The 19,021-nt window shown below is 38.4% G+C and overlaps 1 protein-coding gene across 5 annotated transcripts in view; it reads left to right on the top strand.

Moving 5' to 3' along the window:
- The window catches only part of scn1lab (sodium channel, voltage-gated, type I like, alpha b), a 63,997-nt gene extending 48,332 nt beyond the window's left edge, over nucleotides 1–15,665 (top strand). For 4 of the 5 annotated variants that reach the window (XM_012875850.3, XM_021323230.2, XM_021323229.2 and 1 more), the window contains exons 23-27: nucleotides 760–813; nucleotides 2,021–2,158; nucleotides 10,778–10,882; nucleotides 10,972–11,242; nucleotides 11,324–15,665. In XM_012875850.3, the coding sequence (XP_012731304.2) occupies nucleotides 760–813; nucleotides 2,021–2,158; nucleotides 10,778–10,882; nucleotides 10,972–11,242; nucleotides 11,324–12,516 (1,761 nt within the window). In that variant the 3' untranslated portion in view covers nucleotides 12,517–15,665. Of the gene's footprint in view, nucleotides 1–759; nucleotides 814–1,255; nucleotides 1,343–2,020; nucleotides 2,159–10,777; nucleotides 10,883–10,971; nucleotides 11,243–11,323 lie in introns of those variants that run through there. The other variant, XM_036128224.1, reaches the window with a different exon arrangement.
- Nucleotides 15,666–19,021: the final 3,356 nt, after the last annotated feature.

Raw genomic sequence — 19,021 nt, 5'->3', positions numbered from 1 at the left:
TAAACAGGAAAGAAGACATTGACACAGTCAACAAGGAGGGCCATTGGTAAAGAAGACTGTGTCCAAACACATTCATAGAAAGTTAAGTGGTGGGAAAAAACTGAACTATAAAAAGGTGCTCCTGCACATGGGCTACAAGCGTTTTACCTGGACTACGGAGATAAAGAATGGGACTGCTGCTCAGTGGTCCAAATTCCTCCTCTTCTCAGATTAAAATCAAGTTTGCATTTCATTTGGTAATCAAGGTCCTAGAATCTGAAGGGACAGTGGCGAGGCACAGAATCCATGTTGCTTGAGGTCCAGTGTGAAGTTTCCACAGTCGGTGTTGATTTGGGGTGTCATGTCATCTGCTGGTTCCAAGTCAATGCAGCCATCAGAATATTATAATAACACTTTATGCTTCCCTCTGCACACAAGCTATGGAGTATTGTCAAGACGAAGATGCTTTTTTAAAAACCCTGATATTTCTGTTTAAGATATAATTCTTTTAATTTATTTTATGTAATCTGATTTTCTGAGACACTAAATCTTGGCTTTTCCTTATCTAGAAGCCTGGAAATTTTCACTCTGATTCTGAAGAATCTATATAGGTTTTACTTTCTGGTATGAGGGACGAAAAAAAAAAACCTTTTTGTCCATATTCCAACTCCTTTAGATTAGATAGATTCTCATTCCTAAAAGCAACAATGAAAACTACCCCATCTTGTCCCCACAACAAAACCAGACCTTTACTAGACCTCTCTTTTTGTCTCCACCCAGGCAACGTTTAAGGGGTGGATGGACATCATGTATGCTGCTGTGGACTCTCGAGATGTAAGTCTATTTCTGCTTAACATAGTCACATAAATATATCCTAATGCCAAAGATCCCCCATTTATCTGACTTTAAGAGCTTTCTATCTTCAACTCTTTGCCTATTTGTCTTTGCACTACTTCTCAATATTACCCAGAATCCTATTCGGTTTACTAGGTTCTCTTCATTCCAGCTCAACCCTTCGGGTTTTGACTTTATATGATTTATATCTGCTTACTGATATCTTATAATCCAATATAAAATTTTGGTCATTATTCTTTTGAAAAACTCAATTATGACCCATTTTTAGTTTTCTGACTGAGACCAGTCTAACAAGGTTCCCAGGGCCTTTGGAAAACGAAACGGGCCCAAAGCATTACAGATCCTCTGCCATACTCAACAGGGGACATGAAATGCTTTTCCACATGTTCATCTTTTGTTTTATGCCAAACCCACCTGGAAGATGTGTTGCGTAATAGCCCTTATCATCATTTGACCAAAGCACCAAAGAGTCCCATTAGCATTCAGCAAACTCCCAACATTTGTGTTTGTGATGGTAGGAAAGATTTTTTTTCCCCCTGACGTATCTCCTAAAGTCTGTTTAGCATTAAGAGCGTTGAGTTCAAAGGCTGTAAGAAGAGTTTGAAAGCCCAGTGATACTACTTGCTGTATTTCTCCAACAGTGAGCTATGAAGATTAAATTTCTCCTCCATATTTTCCACTGTGCATGGTGGCATGATACACTTACAGTCGTTTTTGTCACATTTTCAGTTGTTTTAAACATTTAAAATTTTACCCTATTTTAAAAATGGCCACATTTAGGCAAATAGCTAATTCTGCTAGCTATTTCTACGTTGATGAAGCCCAAGACGCATCTGTCTTATCTAAATGGCATGTTTTCTCATCTTTCCTATTTTGAAAAGTGGCTAAAAGAGATGAGCCTCTACGTTATGTCAAATTCATCTTCCACGGGAAAGAAAAGGATCAGCATTTGAAAGTTCCTAAACAATATGAGTGTAGTTTCTAGTTGTTAGCAGTGCCGTTAGGTATGATACTCGACGTACTCAAATACATTTTCATCACTTTTCAGTGTAAATAAAACATTATTTTAAGTATTTTTTTACACATTTTATACCAATAACTATATATCTCTTATTGGTATTTTTAGAATCAGGGAATTGAGGTGAAAACTAATTGCATTTCTCATTTCTTCTTTCTTTCTTGGTAGTTGGAAGAGCAGCCGGAATATGAAGTGAACCTGTATATGTACCTCTACTTTGTCATCTTCATCATCTTTGGCTCCTTCTTCACTCTAAATCTGTTTATTGGCGTGATCATCGACAATTTCAACCAGCAGAAGAAAAAGATAAGTTGCATTTCCCAACAGTTATACAAAGGAATGTTTTTTGTTTCCTTTTAATAGAAAGAGAACTATATATGTAGAATCATAGATTTGAATAATTTATTTACTTTGTTTTGAGTTTTCTGAGAGTTTCTGTCCCCCAGTAATACTTTTTTTTCCCACAGTTGCACTTTTTTTAAAAGGCATCATCCCGCTGAGGTATACAGTAACCTATGGAAGGAAAATGGACTCAAAATATCTGTGTGTGTAATACTGGATTTGTAACCTGTGTAAATATGTTTGTGTGTAGCTTTGGGTACTTGTATGTGTAAAGTATGATTTATAAGCTATAAAACACATTTTGTGTGTAACTTCAAGTATTTGCAAATGTCTGCCCAAATCCATACACAAAAAAATATGAATATAAAATGTAAACATGTACAATCACAAATTTGCACAAGTTTGCACGGATCTCCTGATACACACGGACAAAGCTATATCTACGCACATATCAGGTTATAACAGCACGAAGGGCTTGAGACTCATTTCATGCTTCAGATTTGTGCGTACATGGTGTGTTTAAAGGCTGTTGGAAAGCTGGGCCATTTGAGTTTTCTTCAGACTGAAATGTTATCTCCCTCTTGCTGAAGCAACACGTTGTTCGGTGGAAAAAAGAATATATTAGCATTTGTTATTTATAAGATAGACCTATATTTCCTTTGTGACATTCAGCTCAGGAATGAAAAAATAAATGTCTTTTAATTCTCCTTTTATTATTTCCTTTTTATAATTATAATTTATTCTCTTTACAGGGTAAGTTGATACGACTCTGTCTGTTATATGAAACAAAATTCAAACTACTTTAATTAGACCATGACATTTACTTAAGCAATGTCTGACCATTTCTTGTTTTAAAGTATTTATTACACTCCTTGCACATTGCAATTACTTTGTAAAAGTCACTTAAATAGTGAAAATAAAGTCCCAGGAACAAAGGACTTTATGGCTGCAAAAGGATAACTTTTTTTCCTCCCTTTTTAGATAAGTCTGTGTCCTCTGTTTTACAGCTTAACTTTAAATCTTGTGTTGTATAAATCTGGTATCTTCTGTCTCCTTGTAATTGCCATTATCACACCCGAATTTCTCCACAGTGGGAAGGTATCTCTATTCTATTTTAACACTGTTAATGAGATATCAAAGAAAAATACGATGTGCAAATCCAGATCAATATCTTTGTTAATGAGGTAAAGAAGATATATGTACACTATGTGCAAACTCAGATGTAAAGACAAAAAAGGGATGCCAGTTTTATCGGTTAAAACTTTTGAGCTGTGCAGAAGATTTTCCAGCTGGATGAACAAAGGAATAAAGCCAAAGGCAAGTGCAGGTGCTGGTACACTCTTCCACAATCCTTGAGTTCCGTATGCTGCCTCTTAAGTGCATGTTTTGAAACCCCTCATTCTCACAGCCACATTAATCTTGAAGAGCACTGGTGCAACATGTGAGCAGGATTCAGTGACAGGAGCCAACAAAGTAAAAAAAAAAAAAAAAAAAATCTGACTCCATTGTTGTTTTCCTGAAGTGATTGTGTGACCGTGTTTAAATGACACAGCACGTTTCCACCGTGTTTAACTTGTTACAACAAAAAAAGAGAAAACAACAGCAGCATCATAGTTGCAGTCAGGTGTAAACAAACTATTCAGATACAAATCACTGTTTTTCTAGATTGTATCATATTTATGTATGTTTTTTCATTCCTGAGCTGAATGTCACAAAGGAAATATAGGTCTATCTTATAAATAACAAATGCTAAGATAGTCTTTTTTTCCACCGAAAAAACTGATTTGTTGCTTCAGCAAGAGGGAGATAACATTAGACTCTGAACAAAACTCAAATAGCTCAGTTTTCCAACAGCACTTAAACTCACCATGTACAAATCTGAAGCGTGAAATTAGTCTCAAAAGCCCTCGTGCTGTTGTAAACTGATTTGTGCATAGAGGTAGCATTGTCTGTGTGCATCAGGTGATTTGTGCAAACGTATACACCCTTGTGTGTGTAATTTGTGATTGTGCGTGTGTACAGTTATTTTGTATTCAAATATTTGTGGATTTGAGCAGACATTTGCAAGTACCTGAAGTTACACACAAAATGTGTTTTATAGTTTACAAATCATGCTTTACACATACAAGTACCCAAAGCTACACACAAACCACTCTACACAGGTTACAAATGCAGTATTACACACACACACACACACACACACACACACACACACACACACACACACACACACACACACACACAGATATTTTGAGTCAATTTTCTCTCCATAGTACCCTCTATTTATGTTTAGGAGAAATTATATATTTAACATATATTTTACAATAGAGTAGGTGGTATATGGAGGACCAAGTCTTCCATAATTAAAAATAAATACAGAAATAAATAAATGCTCAATAAATAAATATGCATACAATTATGTGCCACCAAAAATATAATAAACAAATAAATGTAGGTAGAAAATAAATTATACATTGAGACAAAATGTATATATCTCCTTTAATTAGCCACTTTATGTAAAAAGGACAGGCAGAAATGTAAAAACGAGAGACATAAATGTAAAAACAGCAAACAGAAATGTAAAAAGGACAGACAGAAATGTAAAAAGGACAAACAGAAATGTAAAAAGGACAGGCAGAAATAAATAGCATCGGAGAAATAAATAGGGCAAAAAAATACAAAGAAAGAATAAAACAGACAAAAATATTATAACATGCACATAAATAAATACTTAAAAAAAATAAGTAATTAATAAATAAAGTGGCTAATTAAAGGAGATATATACATTTTGTCTCACTGTATAATTTATTTTCTACCTACATTTATTTGTTTATTATATTTTTGGTGGCACATAATTGTATGCATATTTATTTATTGAGCATTTATTTATTTCTGTATTTATTTTTAATTATGGAAGACTTGGTCCTCCATAGGTGGTACAGCAAAAATCTGTTTTTAGAGAGCTGTTGAGACACTGTGTTTAGGAGCTCATTGTGAGAAATACTCAAATGAACTGGCTAGTGACTGGAATCAGCTGATTTTTACGCTCATCCTGCCAAAAATGTGATGTTTTTTTCTGGTGGGTGAATGCGTCATACCTTAGCGCTACCATGTAATGCTAGCTAAAACTCTTCAGTGTGGATACTGTTACTGAACAAAGACCAACAAGTTTCAGTGTCAGTGAGGTTTCAAAAAAAAGAAATCAGAGGACTGATGGAGATGCAGGAAGCTATTTAAAAGAAGCTTTTTTCTATTTTTGCCGTGTCAGGCTGTTTGCAACAGAGAGCTAGACTTGAGGTGGTCCTTTCACTTCTTCACCATTTTGTACTTTTTTCAGTTTTGGTTGTTCATTACACAACCTTTACGGTACATAAATAGAACTGTCTAGCAGGGGATGTGAATATATTGCTGCCTCAGAAGTGCTCTTTTTATTATTTTGAACTTTTAACTTATGCGTTACATGCAGCATGTTGGATTTGTCTTAAGGAAATCTCTTTCAAATGTCTACCTTCTCTAGGGCAATGGTTCTTAAACTTTTCATATCAAGTGCCACCGTAGTAAATAATATTTCCAAGCAGCTTCCCACTGCAAATGGACTTGGACAGTTTGTCGGACTTGCCATAAAAACAAAGAAAAGAAATAAAGGAATTTGTATGCTATGGCACAGCATAATTGGTTGAAGGGTGTGGTTTATATATCCCCTTAATATTTACTCTGTGGTTTGAGTTTTCATCTATTATTCAGTTGGATGATTTACCAGAGTGGTCCCCACTTTCAAACGTGAAAGTCAGAGGATACTTACTAACCTCCAATACGGCTGCCTCACATGTAAACTATAGTGGTAGCAGTAGCAGAAGATTTTTTCTTTTGTTTTTGTTTTGTTACATTAAATGTTTAAACACAGTAATATACTATTTTCAATAATTATTTCAATAACATGCTGACCTCCGTCCTTGACACAAAGTTTGAGTCTTGGCCCATGGACCTTTGCTGCATGTCCTTCCCATCTCTCTCAACCCCATTTTCTTTCTTCTTGCTGTCAAATAAAAGCCACTACTGCCACAGAATTTAAAATAAAAAGTTTGCAAATCACACTTGTTTTTAACATTGGACTGGAACACAGTATAACAGAGCCGGTCCAAGGCAAAAGCAAACTAAGCTGTTTAGAGCCTACGAACAATCAGGGGGCTCCCGTAAATGACTGAATATTACCCCAAGACCAGGGATCTAAAAATGTCTTATATTTGTTTATTGGGAATAACAATACAACAGAATTTGATTTGACTGATTCAAGATTTAAAGGAATGGGCTGGTTTGATTTGTAACAGTGCAAAAAATAATTCACTATTATTATTATTCTTAAATATTTTCTAATGCTTTTAAGCTGAGCCAATTATACTTGCCCCCCTCTCCCAAATTCCACCAAGGAGTTAGTGGTGGAAATGATCTTTACAGGGGACCAATTCAAAGATTTTAATCATTAATTGAGCCTCTTTTTAAAAAAAACAAATCTTCTCAACTATGATTTATAGTTCATTTAAAACTGAAAAGAGAAGCAATGTGCTTATACTACTGATTTTGGTTGTCTTTGCTTAGTAGCTTCAAATCACAGTTATTTGTTGTTGTTTTTGACAACAAATTACAATAAAAGCATCCCAGGTACCACCAGAACCATGGCTTCAGGGAATACACACAGTCTGCAGTTTATAGTGTCTTGTGCTATCCCGTGTTAATCAGGGTAAGCACTAATAAAAGATAGCAAAAACACAAAGAGACACAGCCCCTGCTCCTAATGTAAATGATTAATGACCCTTCAGGGCAAGAAGGCTGCAAAGGAATGTTTTGTACATTGTTAATTATAGTTGTTAAAGTTAGCTAAAACTGACGTTGGCTGGTAAGATCCCAGAGATTTAAAATCCGCCCACATGTCGCTGATCTCTGCATCTCCACGTCTTTACGTTTCAGTGCTGCTTTTTGTTTCCAGTAATATCTTTAAGAGGCTGGCATTTCTGACAAGATGCGAAAAACTGGAGTGCCGGCTCTTATTGACGTTGACACAGGCGGCTTTCATTTTGCTCTGCGGTGTTGCCATTTTTTTTAAAATGGTACACCAGCAGGTAATCGGTGCTGCGTCACACGGGGCCAAAACACAAGCACAGCCCCCCCACACGGAGCAGCCAAAGCCCAAATTTAGCCCGGGCAGACTCACAGCTGTGCTCAAGAAAGACCCAAACTAATGATCAGCTGCTGCACGGAGAAGGACCCGCAGCAGCCTAGGATCACCGAGGATGCATGAGTCACCGAGAAACACCCCGCGTGCTCTCAAACGCGCAGTGCCATCAGCAAATGTAGTCTGGCATTATGTCTTCATTCAGCCAAAACCTAGCAAGTAGAACTGGCAACACCCAAGTGATGGGGGGAGGTGAAGAGGGAAGGGGGTGGGGGCGCTTTGCACTGTGTCTGCTGCAGGCTAGCCTCGCTGACACGGGATCGGTCGGTGTGGAGCCTCAACCCCTCAGCCAAAGCTTCACACAGATGGTTGTTCAGTGGTGACACCAGTCCTCCCTGCAGACATACACACACACTCAGGGAATAGCACTTTGGGTACGACGTGCGCTTCATCCACGAGACTGGGAGGGGCATTAGTGACGGCTCAGTTAGTGTGTTGGCTGAAAGGCATGCCGAATGGACTCACTTATTTAGGTGTACACAGATACAGCGCTGCAGTGTTTGCGTTGTCGTCGCACTTGCATGTTTTAGGTCACCAAAGTCTGATCTCAGATAAAGATAACATGAGTAAGTAGGTTTCAAGTTTTGATTTAATGTAATAAAAGCTATCCAAACCAACCTGGCCCTATGCGAAACAGGAATCATCCCCCTAACCCACCAACTTGTTATGAGTAGAGCTCGACTGATACAGGTTTTTTAAGGCCAATGTCTATACCCATTATTTTGACACCAGTCCAACCGATCCCTGATATGTGCTGCCAATTATTTTTGGGACCAATTCTTGAAGCTGAAATTGCTTTGTCCTCCTCCATATACACGATTAAAAATGACACAATGATAACAAATGTTATTATAGTCTCAATTTAAACAAAAAAGTTACATTTATTAACAAAACAAAAAAAATAAAATAACAATGGCTAGTAAACAACGTAGAACATTTAAATAAATGACAATAAAAACAAACTCAACAGTTACATGTTTTTGCACTTTATGTAACAACATGGGGACTTTGTAGTGCAAACCAGCTTACTGAAAATATTTGTAAACAGCAATACAACAAAAAATAAATCCACTAAAAGAAATGTGAACAATCTTAACCTGAGTGTGCTAACGGATCTGAGAATGCATGCACGTATCGCCCGATGCCGATACAAGAAAAGACGGCTAAAAAACATATTGGCTGAAAATATCGGCCAGCCGATGTATCGGTCGACCTCTACTTGGCGGCAACAACTATCAGCAAGTGTTTGCTATAAGCTACAAGTCTTCAGCATCACTGTAGATGATTCTTTGGTTATACTACTGCTGCATTGCAGGGTTATAACACAGAAACAGCTTGTTTTCAAGGTCATGAAAAAGCATCTGAATAATATTTAGGTGAGGACTTTAACTCACAAAAAATACATTCTTTTGAGCCTTTCAGAGGTCTTCAGAAGGCGTCAAATCATTGTCTTGCTTCACCACCGAACTACACTTTAGTGGAATGTCACAAACTGATTGGCTGGACATTCACCTTCAGGATTGTTTTGCTATTAATCAAAATTAATGATTCCATCAATTATAGCAAGTTACCCATGTTCTGAAGCAGCAAAGACCATCACACAACTTTAACTGAAGCAAGTGAGCCTTGCAGTTCTTACTGTACCATCTGGATGGATCCTTAATGTGCTCTTAAACTAATGTAGGTAGGCTAGCCACTCCCCACAGTTTTGTGTTTTATTTTATTTTTTATTTGTTCATAATGCCTCTCACTATGGGTCACTGGAGTCCCAAAGCATTAAAGTGAAATAGATTTGCCTTTTGTGTGGTAAAAATCTTTTTCTGTTTATATGCCTGGTCTTAATCTTCATATATACTCTGTGAATATCACCCTTAAAACAACACCATTACCTTCACATAGACAACATTACTAAATTATTCATCCTGCAATGTATTATTTATACAGCTCTGTTATGTGGCAGGATGCTGTAACAGCTGTGGGTTAGATAGTATGAGCTAGCGCGTGATGAACTGATTTTCTGAACTGGCTGCACAGACACATTGGAGTCAAAAAAAACCTAGATCTTATCTGGAAATATTTTAAAGGAGCTCCTGGAACTTTATTGGTCTGAATTTTCTTAATATGCACCAATCAGCCATAATAATATGACCACTGATAGTGACAAAGCCTGTGTTGTTGAAGGCAAAGCTGGATTTAAGCAAGACACAAGCACAGAGCACGCCCTTTTAATCAATATTTTTAACCTCTGTTTAACTAGGATCTACTTATATCTTATGGTTGCTTGATTCTAAACCATTAAATATTGTAATCTATTTTGGGGATGCCTGAAGACTATTGTTAGCAGTGTGTTCTATTTAAAGAGGTCTGAGATTAAATGCACACACATTGGGTTGTCATTAAAGGTACTAAATGACCTCGCCATGGTAGACCTTCTTATAATTCATTAGTAAATAAATTAGCTTTTTAAACACATTTCCATTTAGCACATGAATTGTAACACAATCAAATACTCTTATCTCTAATTAGTCATTTTAATTAGTCATTTTATGTAGACACATCATTAGGATGGTAATGAAAGATGCCATTTAACATTAGGTTAGTGCCTCGAACAAATTCAGAATCTCTTACTTTCGTTTGACCAATTATAATTATAATTTTTTTTTTTAGATATTCATACTTTGGATATGTAAAATGACTAACATCTTTTGGATTTTTAAAATCTAAAATGCAAGTTTGTCTTCTTGAAGATATGAAATCCGAGGCATAGTCATTAGCAACGATGGTAATGTTGATGTTAGAGGTAAACTGCAAACAATTAAATGCTGGAACATGTAAATGTTCTTTTCTTCAAAAACCTGAATTTTATGTATCGATTTAATGACTACTTCTTTTTTGAGTATACCTTTTTTTTCAACGCATTTATTAAATGATTGCATGTTTCACAGCACAAACTAAAATTCACATTGTGACTTTATAAGTCATTTTTAGGGCATCTTGTTGTCTGGGATTCTATGTAATCACTTACATTTGCCTAATGTGTTTGATTAGCTAACTTTAGCAATTAGCTAAAATATTGGCAGCTCGTGACAGAGGCTTCATGTCTCCACAAAGATTTCTATTCGTTTAACTTTTTTATGTGGTCTAGTTGTGTGTGTATGGTCCTGTTCCTGTAATTGATAACTGATAACTTCACAGAATCTCACTTCAAAGAGTTGATATTATCCTATTAAGCAGAAAGAAAGAATCTTCTAAAAATGTTAATCATAACCTATATGGTTGTCCCCGTTGTACTTTGTAATGGGAAATATCCCAGAACGAGATTAAAACCAGTTTTTTTTTTGTTTCTCTTTTACTTTGGAGGTCAAGACATCTTCATGACAGAAGAACAGAAGAAATATTACAATGCTATGAAGAAGCTGGGTTCGAAGAAGCCACAAAAGCCTATTCCTCGACCAACAGTGAGGCTACCCTTTGCTCAGTTAGTATTAAATGACATCAAATGTGGATGTGAAAAACTAAGGTTTTCTTTTTACTTGTTTTCTTTCAGAATGAATTCCAAGGCTTTGTGTTTGACTGTGTCACAAAGCAGGCTTTTGACATTGTAATCATGATCCTCATCTGCCTTAACATGGTGACGATGATGGTAGAGACGGATGACCAAACAAAGGAAATGGACAAAATCCTTTACTGGATCAACCTGGTCTTCATTGTACTATTCACCGGGGAGTGTGCACTCAAGATGATTTCTCTGCGACACTTTTACTTCACCCTTGGCTGGAACATATTTGACTTTGTGGTAGTGATTCTTTCAATTGTGGGTAAGTACTCACTCGGACCGTGATATTTTTCCCCTTCATTTTAAGTCGCTTGGATTATTCAGAAAACGTTTCCTTTTGCAGGTATGTTTTTATCCGAAGTCATTGAGAAGTACTTTGTGTCCCCAACGTTGTTCCGAGTGATCCGACTCGCCCGAATAGGCCGCATCCTCCGCCTTATAAAAGGTGCCAAGGGCATCCGGACGCTGCTCTTTGCCTTGATGATGTCACTCCCTGCCTTGTTCAACATCGGCCTTCTTCTTTTCCTGGTTATGTTTATCTATGCCATATTTGCTATGTCCAACTTTGCATACGTCAAGAGGGAGTCGGGGATCGACGACATGTTCAACTTTGAGACCTTCGGGAACAGTATGATCTGTTTGTTTCAGATTACGACATCAGCTGGGTGGGACGGCCTTTTGGCGCCCATACTGAACAAAAGAGAGCCAGACTGCGACAGCAAGATGGAGCACCCTGGGAACTCCTACAAAGGCAACTGTGGCAACCCTTCGGTGGGCATCTTTTTCTTCGTCAGCTACATCATCATTTGCTTTCTGATCGTGGTTAACATGTACATTGCCGTCATCCTGGAGAACTTCAGCGTGGCCACAGAGGAGAGCGCCGAACCACTGAGCGAGGATGACTTTGAGATGTTCTATGAAGTGTGGGAGCGCTTTGATCCCGACGCCACTCAGTTTGTGGAGTACAGCAAGCTGTCTGACTTTGCCGACGCCCTCGATCCACCCCTTCGCATTCCCAAACCCAACATGATCCAACTTATAGCCATGGACCTGCCAATGGTGAGTGGCGAACGCATCCACTGCCTGGACATCCTGTTTGCTTTCACAAAGCGAGTGTTGGGTGAAGGCGGGGAGATGGACATGTTACGTGGACAGATGGAGGAGCGCTTCATGGCTTCCAACCCCTCTAAAGTTTCCTACGAGCCAATTACCACCACGTTGCGCCGGAAGCAGGAGGAAATGTCGGCCATAGTTATCCAGAGAGCGTTCCGACGCTACATGATCCAGCAGGCCATGAAAAAGGCCTCTGCTCTCTACAAGGAGAAGCTAAAGGAGGGCATCCGCGACCCAGACAAGGACGTGATGGTCATCAGCAAGTTCAACGAGAATTCCACCTCTGACAAAACAGACATGACCCCATCCACTGCCTCCCCGCCCTCCTACAACAGTGTGACGAAGTCAGACAAGGACAAATACGAAAAAGAAAATCGGGAAAAGGAAAACAAAGGGAAAGACTTGAAAGAAAGAAAAAAATAGACTTCTATAAAATGGAACAAACAATGCATCAGTTATATGGGGGACATTTGTTTACAGCTTCTAGAGGAGGTAGATAGATATGTGCTTGTCTGTTGATTGTTCAGAGGTGAGGAACGCTGTGCCAGGGACGTCTAACATGGGAGCTTATAATAAATACATGTGAGCTCTTCCCAGAGAAGGAAAATGGAAGCAAGTTATCCAGCAGACACTGCCAGAGGTTGAGTGGAACATAGTGCAGCCTCTCTGCAAAACGCTTGTGTTTTTCCTTTTTTGGTTGTAGTTACTGACACTTGAGTGTACTGTTAATTTGTCTGTAGCTAGTGCTGCTGCTAATTCTATAAATCCAGTGTCTTGAATTGAAAAAATTGCTGTATCACTTAACAGGTTCTCTGCATTTTCTTTTTGTTTCAGTTCCTTTTTTTATGAAAACAAATGTTTTATACTTTTTGGTGACTTTATTTTTTGAGAATGTCTCCACCGCTTTCACTCTCGTACAATCACCGAGGGCAGAAAAAAGTCGACGCTGGAAACTACAACCATCTGAAAGTGGTACAGTACAGGGTCAGTACCAAAATGCTTCGTGGTTCATACAGTTTGTGAAGCTGGAACATACCAATGAAGTTCAATGAATGAATACCTTGTGTTCACTGGTGTCCCATCAGTGAATGCCTAAATCGCTTTCTACTGCCATGTTCCAGTTTCTGTAGAAACATCCCTCTCTAAAAACAGGGAAGCTGAATGTATGCAATGTGGAGGAATAAGACGCAATTAAAGAAACTTGGGAAATATTCTTGGTTGCTTTATTGCCAAGATTTCGATGACATAATTGGCACCACTCTCGTGCCTAGGCTAGACCTCTATAAATACGTTAAATGTTCCAGAGTCCTACCTTCACTAGGTAAGCTGACATTTAGCAGAATTCAGCATACAATCAGACTGTTGATCTGATCAGAGTGCCTGTTTTTAACTTCAATATAAAACTAAAGTCTTACTGTCAAACTACTTGTCGGTCATTAACAGTAGGTGTTGATATTCATGCATCAAAATGTTTTGTTTTTTGTTTTGTAAAGATTTTAACTATTAATTGTTTTGGGCCATTCTAAACTCCGCAATAATGGATTTCCTTCATTAGCCTATCCTACCTACAGCCTATACTTCTGCACCGTTGAGATTGTCAAAGGTTTAGTGCTGAATGTTGAACCCTTCTCACCATGAGTTTACCTGTTTAGTTATGTAGGCAAAAGTAAAAGACCATCAAGCACTTTTTCAAACCGTAAAACAATATACTTTTTAACAACCGCAAACTAGCTAGCTAGCTAGCTAGCTAGCTATCTAACTTTAACAGATTGAAGGCACACCAGATAAATATTTTTGTGACGTTGTAGCCTATAATATTTGTGTTTCAGACTGTTGTTCCAATCAAATAAGCTTTCCAAGTATATGGCTCGACCACTAGTGACTGTAATTTTAATAAGTTACAGGTACTCTAGCTGATGTTGCTATTTCATCAGCATAAGTACATATCTATCAGTTGACTCCAAAACTAAATGTATTTTTTATTTCATTAAAAAGGCAAAGAAAAGACAAGTTTGCCTTCTGCAAAGTGTGATGGTGGGTTAAAGATAAGGAGGAAATTAGAGAAGCTTTCACACAACATGGATGCGAAGATGTCTGTTGATAACTGAACAACTGTAAAAAGTTGTTAGGGCCAAATTTGAACCATATCTAAAGGGTTGAGATATTATTTATTGTTGTCATATAACCAAAATTCTTTAGACTAGAGTATTGATAGATTCTTGGTTGTCAGAGTAGATACTAGTGAAACTACAAGCTGGTGGTTACGGATTTGCTTAGTTTGTATGAAACGTTGTGCAGATGATCACTCCAATGACCAAGGGTACAAAAACATGAAAGGTAAAATAATTGATAATTTTTTTTTAATGGTCAACATAGAAAATATGTCTTCATGGTTGGTAAAAATCTTGCACTCTGTCATGGTTCCATTTCTTACTTGGGTACGAAATGGCAAATTGGCAAAACGACCAGCACCTCAGATAGCTGAGATCTTCATTAAAGTACTGTGTCTTCCTAATTTAGTTTGCACATCTTGTTAACAGAGATTTGGCTTTTTTTAACCATTTCATATGTTGGCAAGGAATATTGAAACCAGACCTCTCAGCAATAGGTGCGTTGGCTGGTGCAGTACATACATATATTTATATTTCAAAGTAGAAGGAAGGTATTTAGTTGTCACCACAGAAGGTTCACTGTGTGCCATTGCAGGAGTGGTATTAATATCCTCATCTATCTCTTGGCAGCAAAGTTAAGTGAATTTCCCAAAACCTGTCTTTTAAGTGCGACACTCCGACCTGCTTGTTCACCCTCTGTCGTGTTGCATTCACTGTGCTCTCTCTTATCCTCCATGCGCTCTCCTCTCTACATTCCTCAGAGCTCCTATAAACAAAATGTCTTTTAAGTAATGAACTACAAAAAAAAAACAATGTCAATACTTCTACCTTCTTTCAAACTAGAAGATGACAATATATCACATATAAAAGCTGTAATATCACAAATGTTTGTATGCCATACATGTTTGCTTAAATTGAGAAGCGAGTGTTTTTAATGTAGTGGTTTGTAAATAATATAGCTATTTGGGCCCACAGTATGCATCACACTTACATTTTATGTAAGAGCACTTTTTATTCCCACCGCTGTGTAATTCCTCGCGTGGCTGTCACACATGTGCGAGTGTCTGTGTTTGTATCCGTGCGAGAACGTCACCGTTTCTCTCTTTCTTTGAGCGAGTGTGTTTGTCGTGCAACTGGGCTCCGCAGGTTGATTATGCTCTGCCAATTATAAATACCATTTTTAATGTAGATACGAGTACATTTTTTGCAAGTCTTCAACTTTCATTTCTGATTCTGAGTTTTTTTTTTTTTATATAAACTAATTTTTCTTTCCCGCACTGTAACACCTGATGAAACACATGTATGGTCCCCATGTCTGTAGATACAAACCATGAAGCAATCAGCAGCCATCTCTCATTGCGCTTGTAGTGTTTCAGTGAACTGCATGCAGGAAGTGACTACATCCGTTCATATGACGATATCATTTTCAAGCCAAAAGAATAAAGAACTTATTTTTTGTAAGTGGTTGGGTTTTTTTTTTTACTTTCCAGGCTTAAACCTTTTTTTTTTTTTTTTTGTTTTCCCTTCTTATGTATGTTTGAGTTTCCGTGCCGTATTGACTTCCTGGTGTCTGATGAAATACGATTGCTTTAGAGGTCAGTCCGGATCATTCATGTGATTCAATCTCATGTTACACCTGTGTATCGATTTGCAAAATGTGACTAGTGACATTTTTTTTTTGTTATAACCAAAGATGTGGCAACAAAACACAAAATCTAGATTTCCAAAATAAAAGCTATTTTGGAAAGCGTCATTTGCATGCAAGAGGCATTTATTTGACGGCGAGGGCTGTGATGGAAAGGTAAGAGACATTTTCACATTGTGACGTTTAGTGATAGGTCAAGCATTAGTGCAGAAATGTTAAGTGAAAGGGAAATAATGATTTTAAAATGTATTATTTATTTGTCTATACTCTGTAGAAGCACCTTCTTTCTAATGGGTGCTTCTTTAGCTCCATCCATCTTTCTGTCGTCCCTGAACAGCTTTCCTGCCCCTGCTGACGAAAAGCCTCCCCATACCATGATGATGCCGCCAGCATTGTTCATGGTTGTATGAGCATGAAAACCTTTTAGGCTTTACACAACAGCCGTATTTATACTGGCATCAAATTACGCCCAGGCGGACTCTGTTTACTAATGAGGCCACTTGTGAAGGCAATTGGTTGCACTGCATCGGTGTACCAGGAGCTCAAATCAAATGCCTCCCCCTTTTTTAGATTTTTAGAATAAAAACAAATAAGTTCACTAGGTGACATTTTCCTTCCACCTCTTAATTTTGCATTGCCATGTGGCGGCCTATCTCATAAGCTCCCAATTAAATGCAACCACGGTTGTGGTATTCGCCGGACAAAATATGTAACTTTTTGCAAGACGCGTCGGATTTTTCTATGACTTTGTTTTCAGCATGAAGATGCTGGGGGAAGATCCAGACGACTGGGATTGTGAAAGTAGGTCAGTCACCCCTGCCAGAGGGTGAAACCGGTGGGTCCCTTCAGGAGATGTTTAATCAAATCAAGGAATACGGATTGACAAAGCGATATTAATTCAATCCTCATTTCAGTGAAGTGTCAGATATTTAGCAAATAAATAATCTCAAGGCGCGCTCATTTGGTCCATACAGATGTGCTCTGCCTGATGGAGATGAAGGAGAAGCTCCTCGCTGTAACAGGCAGAAAGGAGACGGGGACAAAAAGCCGAGACTACCCCCACCCCCCGAGTCCCCCTCCAAACGCTTTTTTCTTCTGCTGCTTCTCCCTTCCTGTTGCCTAGCAACCCAACATCACAGCTCCACTGCCTGTGATTGATCAGCACCCTGCCTACCCATAATACCTAGCAGACAAAAAGGCAAACAGGCGCTCCCTCTTTGCTCCTCCAGCTGCACAGCGCACCTTATCCAATGTACATTATATGAGGTCAGGTGACGGCCTTGTGTTCCTGTCAGAATCCATTGCCCAGCCTGTGCAGAGGCTCATAAAGCATTATTTGCTTTACAATTAAGCCTATATTGTGCACAAAACCCGCTGTTGTCTTTTGTTATTGTATGCTTTATACAATGGGCCATGAAGAGAGAAATCCTTTATTAAAATAAGCAGGTCATTGAGAGAGAAAAGAGCCTTCAGGAGTGATCTTTGCCTCACCCATAAAAAGATAATGACCGTAGTTAGCTCAGCAGTGCCTCTTAGAGGGTCCAAGCCGCAACAACACCTAAGGGCTCCAATTTAGTTCAGACAAATACATCACTGTTACAGAAACCTACAGGTGTGTGTGTGTGTGTGTGTGTGTGTGTGGTGTGTGTACATGCGTTTGCAGCTGAGTGAGAACATGTTATTACATATTTTACCACCAAATTGAGGACTTTGATGTGAAGTCAGGACCTTTTTTGAACCTCACTCTTTTTTTGGACTAGGGATTCAGGTTACTGACTAAGGTGTTAATTAGGTTTAGGTTAGGGTTAGGTATATTCTTGTTAGGGTTTAGGGTTAGGCCAAAGAACGGGTTGAAAATGAATGGAAGTCAAGGGTAGGTCCTCAGTCAGTATTTAAAACAAGGATGTGTGTGTGTGTGTGTGTGTGTGTCCGTCCAACAGTTGGTGAGGAAAAAACAAGCTTCCTATTGGCTGGGTGACAAGAAACGGGTAAAAGCATGACAACAGCAGAAAATGTCTAGATTTCCCTTGAAGATACACTTATATTAGAAACAGCGGTTCAAAAATGTTCCCCTACACCAAGAAAATGATTTTACTGGCCCCATGTTTAATGATGTCAGTTGTAACCAAGAAGAAGCCAGTTCTTAAGTGAGCTTGAGAGCATCACCTGCCGGATGAAAAGTAGTAAATCAACTATTATTTCAGTCTTTAGTGGAAACTTTCATTTTGTGTCCGAAAAACCAAAACAGCCAGTTGAATAGTTGTACAGCATTTGGTGGTAAATTTTATTAGCTATCAATGGAAATACTAGAGGAACCTGCACCTGGGAGCAGTGGTTCCGATTTGAGGTGCAATGAAACGCAACGGAGCATATTGGCTGTTCAGTAACGCCAACATTATCACATATCCAGCTAAAGACTTTATGGCGTTAAAAACATCCTCCTGGGAGCAAGTGAATTCAGTGCATATATAAAACCCCAGACACACAGGGAAGATTGGTAATCCCTATTATTTTAGGAATTTTCGTCTAATTGTGTAAAAATGCAAACTGCATGTCAGCCAGACAATGAGCAATACAGTAAGAAGTCTGTAGCCACTTCATGTCACTGAACAGTGCCCAACAGCCTATCAAACTGAGCAACGAACTTTCAGTGAAAGATAAAAAGTAGACTGTAGACTAATCCAGTCGCCAATGGGGGATTTGTTGCCTCAAAACTCTAAATCTACTGCTGCTTTGTGTTCCTGACCAAAAAGACTGCCTACAGGTGGACTCTAGCATGAAAGAGGATTTTGCGCAGAAGATTGTCTATATTTAAAAACATATGAAAACTATTAGCCCAGCTAATAGCTCTTGTTGCGTGTTGTGAACAGGTCTTCAGTTGAAAAAGCGCAAAGCCCAAAAAAAGCGACTTCACGTTCAAAAACAAACCCAAGAAACCGCAACTGCCAACTCACAAAAGTTGCGAGTGACCTTTAGGAAAAAGAAGCCCAAGGACGCTTACAATAAGCGGGCTATGAAAACGTATGAAAACAAAATTTCGTTCTGTATGCACTCTGTGCATACAAAATGACATTAAAGAAAGTCTAAGTCTAAGACTGACGCTCTCATGAACACCCCTCATGGATTGTATGATGATCTTTTCATTCCGCTAAGAAAAGCCAAATAAACGTAA

Source organism: Fundulus heteroclitus, chromosome 24 (assembly GCF_011125445.2).
Source record: "Fundulus heteroclitus isolate FHET01 chromosome 24, MU-UCD_Fhet_4.1, whole genome shotgun sequence".
Taxonomy (NCBI): Eukaryota; Metazoa; Chordata; class Actinopteri; order Cyprinodontiformes; family Fundulidae; genus Fundulus; species Fundulus heteroclitus.
Note: the sequence above shows the minus strand (reverse complement) of the source record. Positions and strands in the feature narration are given on the sequence as shown.